The sequence below is a fragment of the Myodes glareolus genome, chromosome 1 (assembly GCF_982192425.1).
Source record: "Myodes glareolus chromosome 1, mMyoGla1.1, whole genome shotgun sequence".
NCBI lineage: Eukaryota > Metazoa > Chordata > Mammalia > Rodentia > Cricetidae > Myodes > Myodes glareolus.
The window spans coordinates 33,335,825-33,347,389 of NC_142026.1; the positions used below are offsets into that span (position 1 = coordinate 33,335,825).

Genomic DNA, 11,565 nt, shown 5'->3' on the forward strand with positions numbered 1-11,565 from the left:
AAGGGGGCACTCACCAGCACACCACACAGAAACTCAGTCACGCCAGACACTCATGAGATCCTTCTGTAGACAGACTCACGTGTAATTCAGGGGAAGACCACAGGCAGCCAAAGAATCCTTTCTCAGGGTCCCAAGGGAAACAAGGACTAGATGTTTGAAGCGAATGAGGCTTCTAGTAAGGATATAGAGTCCTCAGGAGCTCATGAAGCCTACCGCAGCCCTCAGAGCCCTAGAGGCCTCAAGAACACTTGGAGACCCCATGCCTTAATCACTGTGCTATTGCTGTGGAGAGACAGCGTGATCAAGGCAACTCCTGCAAAGGAACAGCATTTAATGGAGGGCTGGCTTACAGTGTCAGAGGTTTAGTCCATTAACACCATGGAAGTGAGCACAGTGGCGTGCATGGTGCTGGAGAAATAGCTGAGAGCTACATTGTGATCTACAGACTGAGAGAGTTGAGGCCTCGCATGGGCTTTGGGACCTCCAAGCCCACCCTCGGTGACCCACTTTCTCCAATAAGGCCACACCTCCTAATCCTTCTAATCTTTTCCAACAGTTCCAATTCCTGGTAGCCAAATATTCAAATATATGAGCCTATTTATGGTGGTCATTCTTATTCCAACCACCATGTCCTGGGAGCACTCAGAGTCTTCAGGAGCACTCAGAGCCCAAAGGAGCACTCTGAGCCCACAGAGCCACTGACTGTAAGGCATGGCTGCTGGGCCTGAATATGCTTTCGTTTGGTGACTCCTTGACACTCCCCAGCTCGGTGCTCCATTTTCTTCATTTATGTGGCAGGGACAGTCAGGTGATCTGAGCACGGATGGTCCATCCATGTGGTGGGCAGACCAGGTGACACCACAGCTATCCGCCTGTGCTCTAGAGGCCACGCAGTTAGTCAGCCTTGGGCAGGCTCCCGTTGCCTTGGAGTAAAGGAAGATTGCATCCCAATGACCTCATCAGCCAACAGCCTTCCTTTGGAGGAAGTGGGACACCGGGAAAGCTTGGCTCGCTGAACTGCCAGGAAGTCTGGACAAGGCCATGACACGAGGGCACAAGAATGAGGATTAGATTTCTGCCAGGCAGGAAGGCCCATGGGGAGGTGACTCCAAGTTCTGCCTGCCCTGTCCTACGGCCACTCCTTCAGCAGCTCTACTCAGATGCAGGCACCACCCTCAAGGGTTCCACTTCTGAATAAGGGGTGCTGTTCCATCAGTACTGTGGGTTATGGACCCCACTCTTTGTGCCCTCTGAGCTTCGTTGTGCACTGTCCTCCAGAGGGACTTGTGTTCAAACAGGACCCTGCAGACAATCGGGAGCCTTTCCTGAAACCCAGAGTCCCAGAGTCATGGGCCTGGGCTGGGCTGGACTGCGTCATTACCTTGAGCTAGGGTCCAGGAAGCCATGCCAGCACCAGAACCAATTGGATCTGGGCCCTCTGGAAGAAGCCATGACATCACTAGGACAGTCCACTGGAAAAATAACTACTTTCACATGGTAGCAGATCCTGATGTCAGCCCTGCAGCTGGGGTCCTCGCTGGGACGCAAGTAAGGTCGCTTGACATCTGCGGGTCATGCTCCCTAAATCAAGCCCCCTCATCAGATTCCCTCTTCTGGCCTTTAAGGGCACATGCGCTCATGTGTGCTTGCTTGTGCACGTGTGCGTGTACACACACACAGAATTTAATATTAAAGCTAACTAAATAAATAAACCCAAAGAAAGCCAGGTGTGCTGGCTTATCTCAAGCCAGTGCAATGACAGCTGCCCAAGGCAGAGTAGGCCTGCTTATTTGGAGGAGGCCACCCGATCCTGTCCCAGATCAGGCCTTCAGGATTCACCACATCTGTCCTGGTTGGATGCCCCGTGGGCAGCCTGGGCTTCATCTGCCCCTACACCTGGCTTAGGGCATCAGAGGGGTCTGTCCTTCCTGCCAGGCTGGGTCAGTGCTCTGTAGCTGTTAGCATTGTTGATGGAGTCGGAGAGGCTTCCATATAGAAGATACATCTGGTGGCAGCGCAGAGAAGAGCAGGAGCACCTCAAAAGAGTTCCGGGTTCCCAAACTTGAAAGGGAGGAGCCATGAGGGTCTCCTTACTCCAAGTCATTAAGGCCTAGGACTTACAGGGCATCAGGAGAAATGGAAGGGAGCCTGGGGCGCTCAGAGGACACGCAGAATGGTGGAGTGGGGTTCTTGAGTGTCTTTGGAGGAAAGGGGGTCTTACAGAGCTGAATGTGCAGGTTAAGAAACGACACGTTGGCCCTGGGCTGCAGCAGGACAGAGGTTAGTTGCAAGTGGAGGTGGACTTCCACAGGCGCCCGCCTTCTCTCGGGGGTCCCCGGTGTCTGCTGCGCGCGCCCGAGCCGCAAGGGGGCGACGGCAGAGAGGGCGGCGCACGAGGCGGGGGATTCAAGCGCGTTATAAGGCGCGGACCTGACCCGCTGAGCTCGCTCGCTGCTGTTGCCGCCGCCGGCATGACCTCCGCTCACAGCCCCGCCGGAGCTCTCCTGCTGCTCACCTGCGCCAGCCTGATCGCCGCCGCCATGGGCCTCCTGGAGCCCGCCGCGCCCGGGGGGAACCACGCACATCCGCGGCTGCCCGGGAACGAGCTGCCCACCTCGCCTGCGGACAGCCCACCGGTAAGATGCTACCGCGCCCCAGACCTCCCTGTCCCAGGAGACCAGAGACTGCAGGAAGGTGTCCAGCACCCCAAATGCCCCGGGCAGGGGCTCAGTGAGACCAAGGGTTGTGTGGTTGCGCCGTCTTCACGGTGGTGGCTTTGGCGGCAGAATTCTACTAAGCCAGTAGGAGAAGCCTTGGAAGGTGTGAGAAGCAGATAACTTGCTCGTAGCAAAATTGGAAGACTAGCAGAAGAGCAGGGCTCTCAGACCCAGTTCCTTTTTGTTATGCGACTTTCTAACTTGGTGTTAGGTGTCTGCTCGTGAGAAAGGACTGATGTAACCAGGCTCTGCCCCTTCTCTCCCAGGATTTACATCTGAAATGCTGGGCTGGTTTTTTTTTTTGGGGGGGGGGAGATGCAGGCTGGGGTGGGTATGACCAGAGAGCTGCGGAGCGCGAATTGGCAGCCCTCACAGGAGCGACTCAACCCTGGAAGAGTTGAGTCATGGGAGAGTCTCTGTGGGCCAGTCACAAGAAGACCCCAGGCCAGAGTTCTGTCCTCGGCACCCCAGAGGCCAACAAAACATTCACTAAGACAGCTGGAGATGGTTACAACCCTGGGCTCCTTCTGCAAGGTATCCCAAGGTCCCTTCCACCATCCCATCCTGCCTCACCCAGCCGCCTCTCTGAGTCGGTATTGCCCCCTCCCCCACAGCCATCAGCCTTTAAAACTTTCTTGAGGTCAAGACATAATCAACGGGAAGCAAGAGTGGGCTGGAATTTACCAGTGGGGTTTTGGCCTTGAACCCTCTTTGGAGTGTCAAGGCGTCACCAGCTCCCTTATAGTTGGAACATGACTGGCCAGGGCAGCTGCCCAGCCCCCAAGCCAACTCCTAGGACCCCAGAGCAACATGGCTAACAGGGGTCTGAGCCCATACACAGCTCACTGGTCCCCTTGGAAGAGTCTTGACCTACAGTGGGAAGCACAGCCTCATACATTTCCAGTGAGGGTGTCAGTCCAGGAAGAAGCATAGAAGCTTCCATCTTGCCAGCATAGGCACAGGTTTGGGTCATTCTGAGTTCCTGGGTCTTTATATCAGACACTGGAGTCTGTGCCCATGACTTCTTCTAAGGTCCCTTGAGTCATTGCCTTCCCAGCTGACAGCCCTGTGTGGGACCCAGACTGCTTGAGGCTCACTGACTGTCTGATTTGCCAAAGGCTTCTGCCAGGAAACAAGGCTCCTTTCAGATCTAAGGGTACTTGGGCCAGTGTTTTAGAAGTGTTAAGAACGCTGGGCGATGGTGGTGCATGCCTTTAATCCCAGCACTCGGGAGTCAGAGGCAGGCAGATCTCTGTGAGTTCGAGAGTTAGTTCTAGGACAGGTTCCAAAGCTACAGAGACACCCTGTCCTGAAAAATGAAAAAATAAGGGGGGGGGGTTGTTAAGAAAGATAAAGGTTCCACGCAGTGGCCTTGAGTCATGGCATCTCACCTGGTGCTTCTGCTCACCATGGCCTGTGACCACCCACAGTGGCCCCAAGGTCGGTCTCTTTACTGTTTCTGACTACAGAGAAGGAAAAGAGAACCTGCTGTCAGCCATGATTCACAGTCACCTCCCGAGCACCTGTGGGTGGCAGTACTCTCAAGGGTGGTGATGTTGTCCTAGTCTATCTCGAGGAAGAGCAGGAAGATGTGTCTCAGAGCACCTGCTACAGAGTCCCACCTCCCACCTTCCTGCAGCCTGGGCTCTCCCAGGAGTGCAGTGAGGTTTCATCCTCCGTGGGTTGGGGGATGGGCAGGGGGATGGGAGGGAGATGACAATGATGATGACCATAACGATGACACCAACGACGCTACCTCTGAGAACACAAGTGACAAGGTCCAGGCTGCTGCCAAGCAACAGCACAGAACAAACCAACCAGCCTGTGGCCATCTGTGTTCTAGGAGCCGACCGTGGCGCATGCACACAGTGTGGATCCCCGGGATGCCTGGATGCTCTTCGTTAGGCAGAGTGACAAGGGCGTCAACAGTAAGAGGAGGAGCAGGACCAAGGCCAGGCGGCTGAAGGTAAGCAGCTTGGGCTACCACCCTCACCAGCCCCCTAGCACCCTTGCCTCCAACAGCAAATGCCACGGAAAGGATCACATATGAAACCGGGGTCCAGCAAGCCTGGAGTTAGGAGCCTGGTTCCAGTTATTCACCCTATACCCTTAGGATGCCAGGTCCTCCCTAGCTTTTCCCTCATGCCTAGAGAGAGATGCTTGCCCAACATGTGTTTGGGAATCAGAGTACCTTCAGACTGATGGAGTGGTACAGGGGGCCCTCTCCGTATAGTCCTGGCCTGGGCAGGAAGCTGGCACTTGGTGACTCATGCATTGAGCTCCTCAAAGTGACTCTGGATCAAGGCTGGGCCTTATTGTGAGTTGGTCCTCTCTATTGAGGTCAGCCTTGGCTGCCCGAGAGGTGCTGGGTTGGCCCTGCACCCTTAGCCACCTGACCTTGCGCAGGCTTCTCTATGCAGGAACATCTCTCCCTTCTCTTAGGTTCTGACCCAAGCCAGTATAAATTCCTTCAGGGGCCCCAGAACCAAGTGCAGTGGAGACTTGCTGTGTCCCATGTCAGAATGAGATGCAAGTCCTCAGAAGCAGCCTGGAATGGTCCTTTCTCTGGGAATCACACCAGGAGAGGCAGCTGCAATGTTCTTCTGCATCCAGAGCCTGCCCTGCCCTGTGCCACCCCTAGTGAGCTTCATACGGGCACAAACCCATCCTCACACTCCCTGAACCTGTGGCTTTCACTCCCTGCTCGATGACAGAAGGATATGAGAGCCCAAAGGACCTCCACCAAGAGGGGAAGAGCCCACAGCCACCGTGGGAGCTCTCCTGCCTGCTTCTCTCTAGCAGGACCTGGTAGTAGGGGTCACCCTTGTCCTCCCCTCAAATGTTCTCACCACCCACCCACCTTTCCTTCCAGCTTGGCCTGCCAGGACCCCCAGGGCCACCAGGTCCTCAGGGCCCCCCAGGCCCCTTTATCCCATCTGAAGTTCTACTGAAAGAGTTCCAGCTATTGCTGAAAGGTAAGGGTGCCTACCCTGTGGGCACGTGCTCTGTGGTAAGCCAGAAGAGCATCTCCACAGGGCAGACTTCAGCACACAGCAAGCACCCACTAAGTTGCTCTCCAGTTGACAGTCCTACCTGCCATGGGGCGGATTGGGGGTGGGAGAAATGTGGCAGGCAGAGACCTCATGGAGGAAGGCAGACTGTCTTTCATTGTTCTTCACTGGGGACCAGCACCCCATCTCCAAGTTAGGAGACCAGTCCAGGGGTGGTCCCTATCTTCTGAAGTTGGCTGTACCAGGGAGAACTGCTTCCATCCCGCAGCTTGTTTTAAATACATTTCCAGCTGGTGAAGAGCCTTTGTGTTACCTCCACTGTAGCCACAATAGGTATTTATATACAACTTTTCCAAAAATATGGGTGTGACCGATTGTGGAGACTAAAGAACGAGGGTGCTGGGTTCTGGATATGTGCCTGCTGGAGCTTAAAGCAGACAGCATGGAGGGAAACTGGCAGCTGCAGGGTCAGGGAGGAGTGTCCCCAGGACTCACGAGGGCGGCCAGCCTCAGTCCCCACACTCCAGGGCTATGGGCCGGCGGGAAGGGTGGTCCACTGACCGCTCTGTGTCAGGTGCAGTGCTGCAGCGGGAGAGCGCGGAGCCCAAGCACTGCACCAGCGACTTCACCACACCAGATTCGGGCAGCCCCTCCCGGGTCCCGCCCACCCAGGAGCATGACAACGACCAGGACCCAGGTGCCCTGTTGACGGTGCTGGCTGCGGCCCTGGCTCAGGGCCCACGGGCGCCACGCGTAGAGGCCGCGTTCCACTGTCGCCTGCGCCGGGATGCACAGGTGGAGCGGCGTGCACTTCATGAGCTCGGGGTCTACTACCTGGTGAGTGGGGCGCAGTTGGCAGGGTGGAGCAGGGTCTGACCCCAGGTGACCTCGCCCGTGTGCTCCTTAGCCCAACATCGAGGGAGCCTTCAGCAGAGGCCCAGGCTTGAACCTGACCAGTGGCCAGTACACCGCACCAGTGTCTGGCTTCTATGCTCTCGCCGCCACTCTGCACGTGGGTGAGGCCCGGGGCATGGTGGTGGGGCGCCTGCTGCCAGGCCCTGACAGCACTCATGTGACCACCTCGGCTTGTGTTCCCTGCAGCGCTCACAGAGCAGCCGCGAAGAGGACCGCCAAGACCTCGGGACCGGCTACGCCTGCTGATCTGCATCCAGTCTCTTTGTCAGCACAACGCGTGAGTGCCAGTGTAGAGTCTCCTCCATTCCTACTACCACTGGGGCGTGGGGGACCCCGATCCCATCCTGCCTAACTCCTTCCCAGGACCTTTTCTGTTCTGCCTCCTTTCTGACTCTTCCTGACACCAGAACACTCGCTCAGAGGACAGAGGGAGTGCCATATCTGGGAGGGTTTTGGGGGGAATTCCACAGGTCCCTCACTGGTCACTCTTCCGCACCTCACCTGTGAAATTTCCCCAATAATTTAAATTGCTCATGGCTGGTGGTGTCCACCCTATGGGCCTCATCTGGTCTATGAGAACAGACACCATGACCTGCTCTGCCTGGCACCTGGAATGGAGGCCAGGCACAGGGCAGGTGCTCTGCACATCTGGAGGGTGTGTGAATGAACAGGAAAGTCTCAGATTTAATCCAGCTTTGGACTTCCTGGATCTGTTGGCTTTCTGTGTCACCTGCTGCCTCCCATCTTGGCCTGTACTTGTTTCCCATCGGAGAACCAGGACTTTGTGCCCTTTGCACGGTTCCAGTCTTTCCTCCCTCTGATGACCCGATTCAAACACCCCCTCCTAGGGATAATGGCTCTGCACCTAGCGCTTCACTGTACATGGTGTTGATTGCTGGATGCTGCTGCTGCGGACACTGTGTGAAGCTGGTGAGGCCTGGGGACAGGCTGACCATCTTTCTGTCTTGGCTGCAGCTCCCTGGAGACTGTCCTGGGGATGGAGAACAGCAGCGAGCTCTTCACCATCTCAGTAAATGGTGTCCTGTATCTGCAGGTGTGTGGGGCTGTGCCGACCATGCAGGAGGTATGGGGGGGGGATGGCAGGTGTTCAGGGTCACTGGGCATAGCACCCTTAGACATACTTTAGTGCTGGCGCTGGCTTAAGAAGAGACAGGCTTTAGGTCCCGTTCTCCCTCCAGCTCTTGTCCCATGACCTGTGTTGGGGGACAACAGTCTCACTTTCAGACTGGACAAGAATCTGATGTTGTGATAGGTGCTTCCAGCCACCCAGGCCCTCCCAGGAGGTCAGGAAGGTGATTACAGAACTTGAAGCCTGAGCCCTCTGGGACTACAGGAGGTCCAGGACAGTTATTTTCTACACGGAACCTCAGTGACAGTCTCTTGCCACTGTGATCTGCCTAGTGGTAGGGATGCAGATGTCAAAACAGATTTACTAAAAAGGGAAGTGTGTGGAATGACAGTGTTCACGTATGACGGAGCTCTGCTAAGTTCCAGGATGGGGGTTTGGCTCAAGCCAGTTGTACTTCTGGAAGAATGAATTCCGCTGATTTCGAAGGGTGCATGCGCCATGTGGGACCTCAGGCGCAACTATCCTGGGTGGATCACAATCCTCACTATGGCAGTTTCCAGGTAGTGTTAGGCTACTGACGCGTGGACCACGCTGGGGCAGCAAGGTTGGAGCAGTGCTCACAATGACTGCAGTCATGGCAGGCCTGGGAGACACGCTGTGCCGCAGAGGACCCTGCTAGCCTCTTTAACCCCAGCGGGGCCCTGGGTAGGAGCTTGTTCCCATACACCGAGATATGGAACACTGGAGAGCAATAGAGTAAGAGCCAGATGTACTTACTAGTTTTGAGCACAAGACTAGTCAACATCGGCTCTGGACTTAGGTCTGTCCCTTCTCCATGTGGGGCAGAGTCGGTCACAGTGTGGACAATGACCCATGATGAGCACTGTAGGCTGCCCAGGACCTGCTGACACGTGCCCTTCCCTGCAGACAGGACACTACACCTCCGTCTTCTTGGACAACGCCAGTGGCTCCTCCCTCATGGTACGCAGCGGCTCCCACTTCAGTGCTATCCTCCTGGGACTGTGAGGGCTGCTGCGGGCTCTTACCCTCACCAAGCACAGTGGTCTGATGTCTACAGTGTCAAATGACAATGGCTCTGTGCAAGAGAAAGCCCATTGGACCTCTACACACACTGGGCACTGCATGACCTCTCAGCACAGCACCCCTACACATTCCTGATGAGGTAATGGAAGGAAGCAGGCTCTCCCAGAACCAATGGCAATTTGTGGGTATCATAAGCCCTGCTTGGCTCTTCTGGGACCATTTTGCATATTTGGTAGCACTTGCTATACCCCCAGCTGCAGAGCTGGCACCCTTGTGTCTCCATACAGCCTCAAATTCCTTCCTGTGGCCCAGCATCTTCGGTACTTTGTACAGAGCTCCAGCCAGGCCACTACCTGGAACAGGTACCTGTACAAGGCAGGGCTATGGGGAAATGATTGTAGGTCCTTAGTGCTTAATAGGGGAGCCCAGGCCTTCTTGGACCACACACCCTGTCCACATTTACCATGCCTCTGCCTGCAGTGTAGCCTCAAGGACCTAGGGACTCAGGGCCAGTGAGTTTGGGCCTGGTAGCAGTTTCTATTTCTGGGGTAAGAAAGATGAATTACAGGCCCCTTAGTGGGCACCCTGAACATATGGACTCTGTACTTCTCTGCCATCCCTTTCAGACAGGCCATCTTCACCCTCTATAAAGGCTACCCTTTCCCAACCCTTCTGAAGCTCTGGCTCACTAGCTTCCCTCCTGAGACCCACTCCTGCTGCAGAGCATGGTCTGGCTGAGTGGGTGGCCTGGTAGTGAAGAAGCTGGTTGAGGACTCTTCCCATGAGAAGGTGCAGGGCTGCCTTCCGGCTAGTCTCAGTGCAGTCTCATTTCTAACAAAATGTGGGACTGGCCCCACACAGGCAGTGGAGAGGACTGGGACCTCCAAGGTCCCAAGAGCCTGCTGATGAAGAGCTGACACCAGCACATCCATCCCCACCAGATGCTTCGGGATCTCCTGGCCTAGCCGGAGTGCTCAAGCCTGGGATGAGGGGCAAGAGTAGTAATTGCCAGTCGTTTCATCTTTTAGCTGACCTCAGGATGTTACCACAGCAAGCCTGGATGCCCTTCTATAATCAGACTTCTCCCCTGAAGCAGGCTGCCAACACACAAGGGAATGGAGGTCTCTGTCCATGAGCGGGCCTGGCCCGATTCTCAGTAGGGCTGGTACCCACCCTACCAGGAAGCACTGTACTGGCCTGGGTCCTGACTCCCTGGCACTTTGATAAGGACATGGGGTAGACACACCCTTCTCTGGACTTCACTTTGTATCCAGTGGGCACAGACATGTTAGAGAAGTTATCTTCTACCCTTGAGAAAGCCACATAAGCACATATCTTAACACTGTGTTACACAACAACTTAAAAGTATTTATTGTCATAACGCCTGGAAGAATGTACTCGTGTACTGAATCACACAAAGTTGTGACAAGGAAGGGCAGATCTGAGGCTCATTACCTTCTTTTTCCAGTCTACCTCACCAAAGACTGAGGGGTGAGATCTGGAAAGAGGGGGAGAGATGCCTCTAGTCTTGGGGCTCCCCCTGAAGGTGGCGGGGGGAGGGCTTTTACTAATGAGGAAGGCTACAGGTGTCTTCCGGCAGACAGTGGCACTTAGGGACAAGGGTCATAACCTCTGAGGCACTGAATGATTCCTGCATTACTACAGAATTTACTGAATTAAAAGTGTTCTGCTTTCTGATGAGGTGGCGTTCTGTTCCGTATGCCAGGCTGTCCTGGTCCTAGTCTCCAAGCAGGACTGCTGCCTTATTCCCTCAAGAAGGGGTAGCACTGGTGCTCTTTAAAAAAAAAAAAAAAAAAAAAAAAAAAAAAAAAAAAAAAAAAAAACTTTTATTTATTTATTTATATTTTACATACATTGGTGTTTTGCCATGAGTGCTGGGTCTCCTGGAACTAGAATTACAGACAGTTGTGAGCTGCCATGTGGTTGCTGGGAATTGAACCCAGGTCCTCTGGAAGAGCAATCAGTGCTCTTAACCACTGAGTCATCTCCCCAGCCCAGTGCTGATGCTCTTTAAGATATATATATATTTCTTAAATTGCGTTTATTTGGGAGGTTGAAGTATGCGTGGAGGTCAGATGAGAAAGCCTACAATATTGGGTCTCTCCTTCCACTTTGTGGAGATTGAATTTAGGTTCCCAAGCTTGGCAGGAAGCATCTTTACCAGCTGAGCCAGTGCACTGGGCCCATTCAGTTATTTTAAAAATAATTCCTTTTTGTATGTAGTATGTGCAGGCATACATTCATGTGTGAGCATGTGAATGTGGAGGCCAGAAGTCAATCTAGGTCTTGTTCCTTGCACCTTGTTTTATGTAGCAGTACCTTACTAGGCCCTCGATGCAAGTCCTGAGACTGACAGTGAGTCTAATGCTGTGGTGGGTGGTGACATCTGGGTGAAAGCCAGAACAGTCCTTTAAGGGAATGAGAGGGAGCTGAATGTAGCTGTTTAGGAGGCCGATGGGACTGGCACTCCACGAGGTACCCTTATCTATGGGCCCCTTTCCAGTCACACCCGAGTTCCTACTGGAACTACTCAGCATGTGTTCTGTACAGAAATCCGAACAAAGCCTAACTGCCACCCCATCATCCCACTGCAAGGCCCCACTTCCCCAAAGCAGTTCTAATGAGGGTGAGAGCATGTGACTACATGACAGGCCATCATGGGTCTGTCCAAGATGTCTGGGATGTTCTGACAAGGACACACCCAGAGCACATTCTTTTTTTTTTTTTTTTTTTTTTTTTTTTTGGTTTTTTGAGTCAGGGTTTCTCT

At 54.2% G+C, this 11,565-nt stretch overlaps 1 protein-coding gene across 11 annotated transcripts; it reads left to right on the top strand.

Annotated features, from left to right (window-relative positions):
- The first annotated feature begins 2,429 nt into the window (after window positions 1-2,429).
- Window positions 2,430-10,475, top strand: Erfe (erythroferrone). Of its 11 annotated transcripts, XR_007233549.3 has the most exons (11): window positions 2,430-2,636; window positions 4,561-4,683; window positions 5,590-5,692; window positions 6,303-6,565; window positions 6,636-6,744; window positions 6,830-6,920; window positions 7,619-7,697; window positions 8,661-8,714; window positions 8,812-8,916; window positions 9,065-9,139; window positions 9,806-10,475. XR_007233549.3 is itself a non-coding variant. In XM_048441862.3 (10 exons), the coding sequence occupies exons 1-9, from the start codon at window positions 2,472-2,474 to the stop codon at window positions 8,878-8,880; spliced, it is 1,056 nt and encodes a 351-aa protein (XP_048297819.3). In that variant the 5' UTR covers window positions 2,430-2,471; the 3' UTR covers window positions 8,881-8,916; window positions 9,065-10,475. The 11 variants fall into 11 exon arrangements, 7 of the variants coding, with proteins under 7 accessions (XP_048297819.3, XP_048297821.3, XP_048297817.3 ...); XM_048441862.3 differs by having other exon boundaries at window positions 9,065-10,475; XM_048441864.3 differs by lacking the exon at window positions 9,065-9,139.
- Window positions 10,476-11,565: the final 1,090 nt, after the last annotated feature.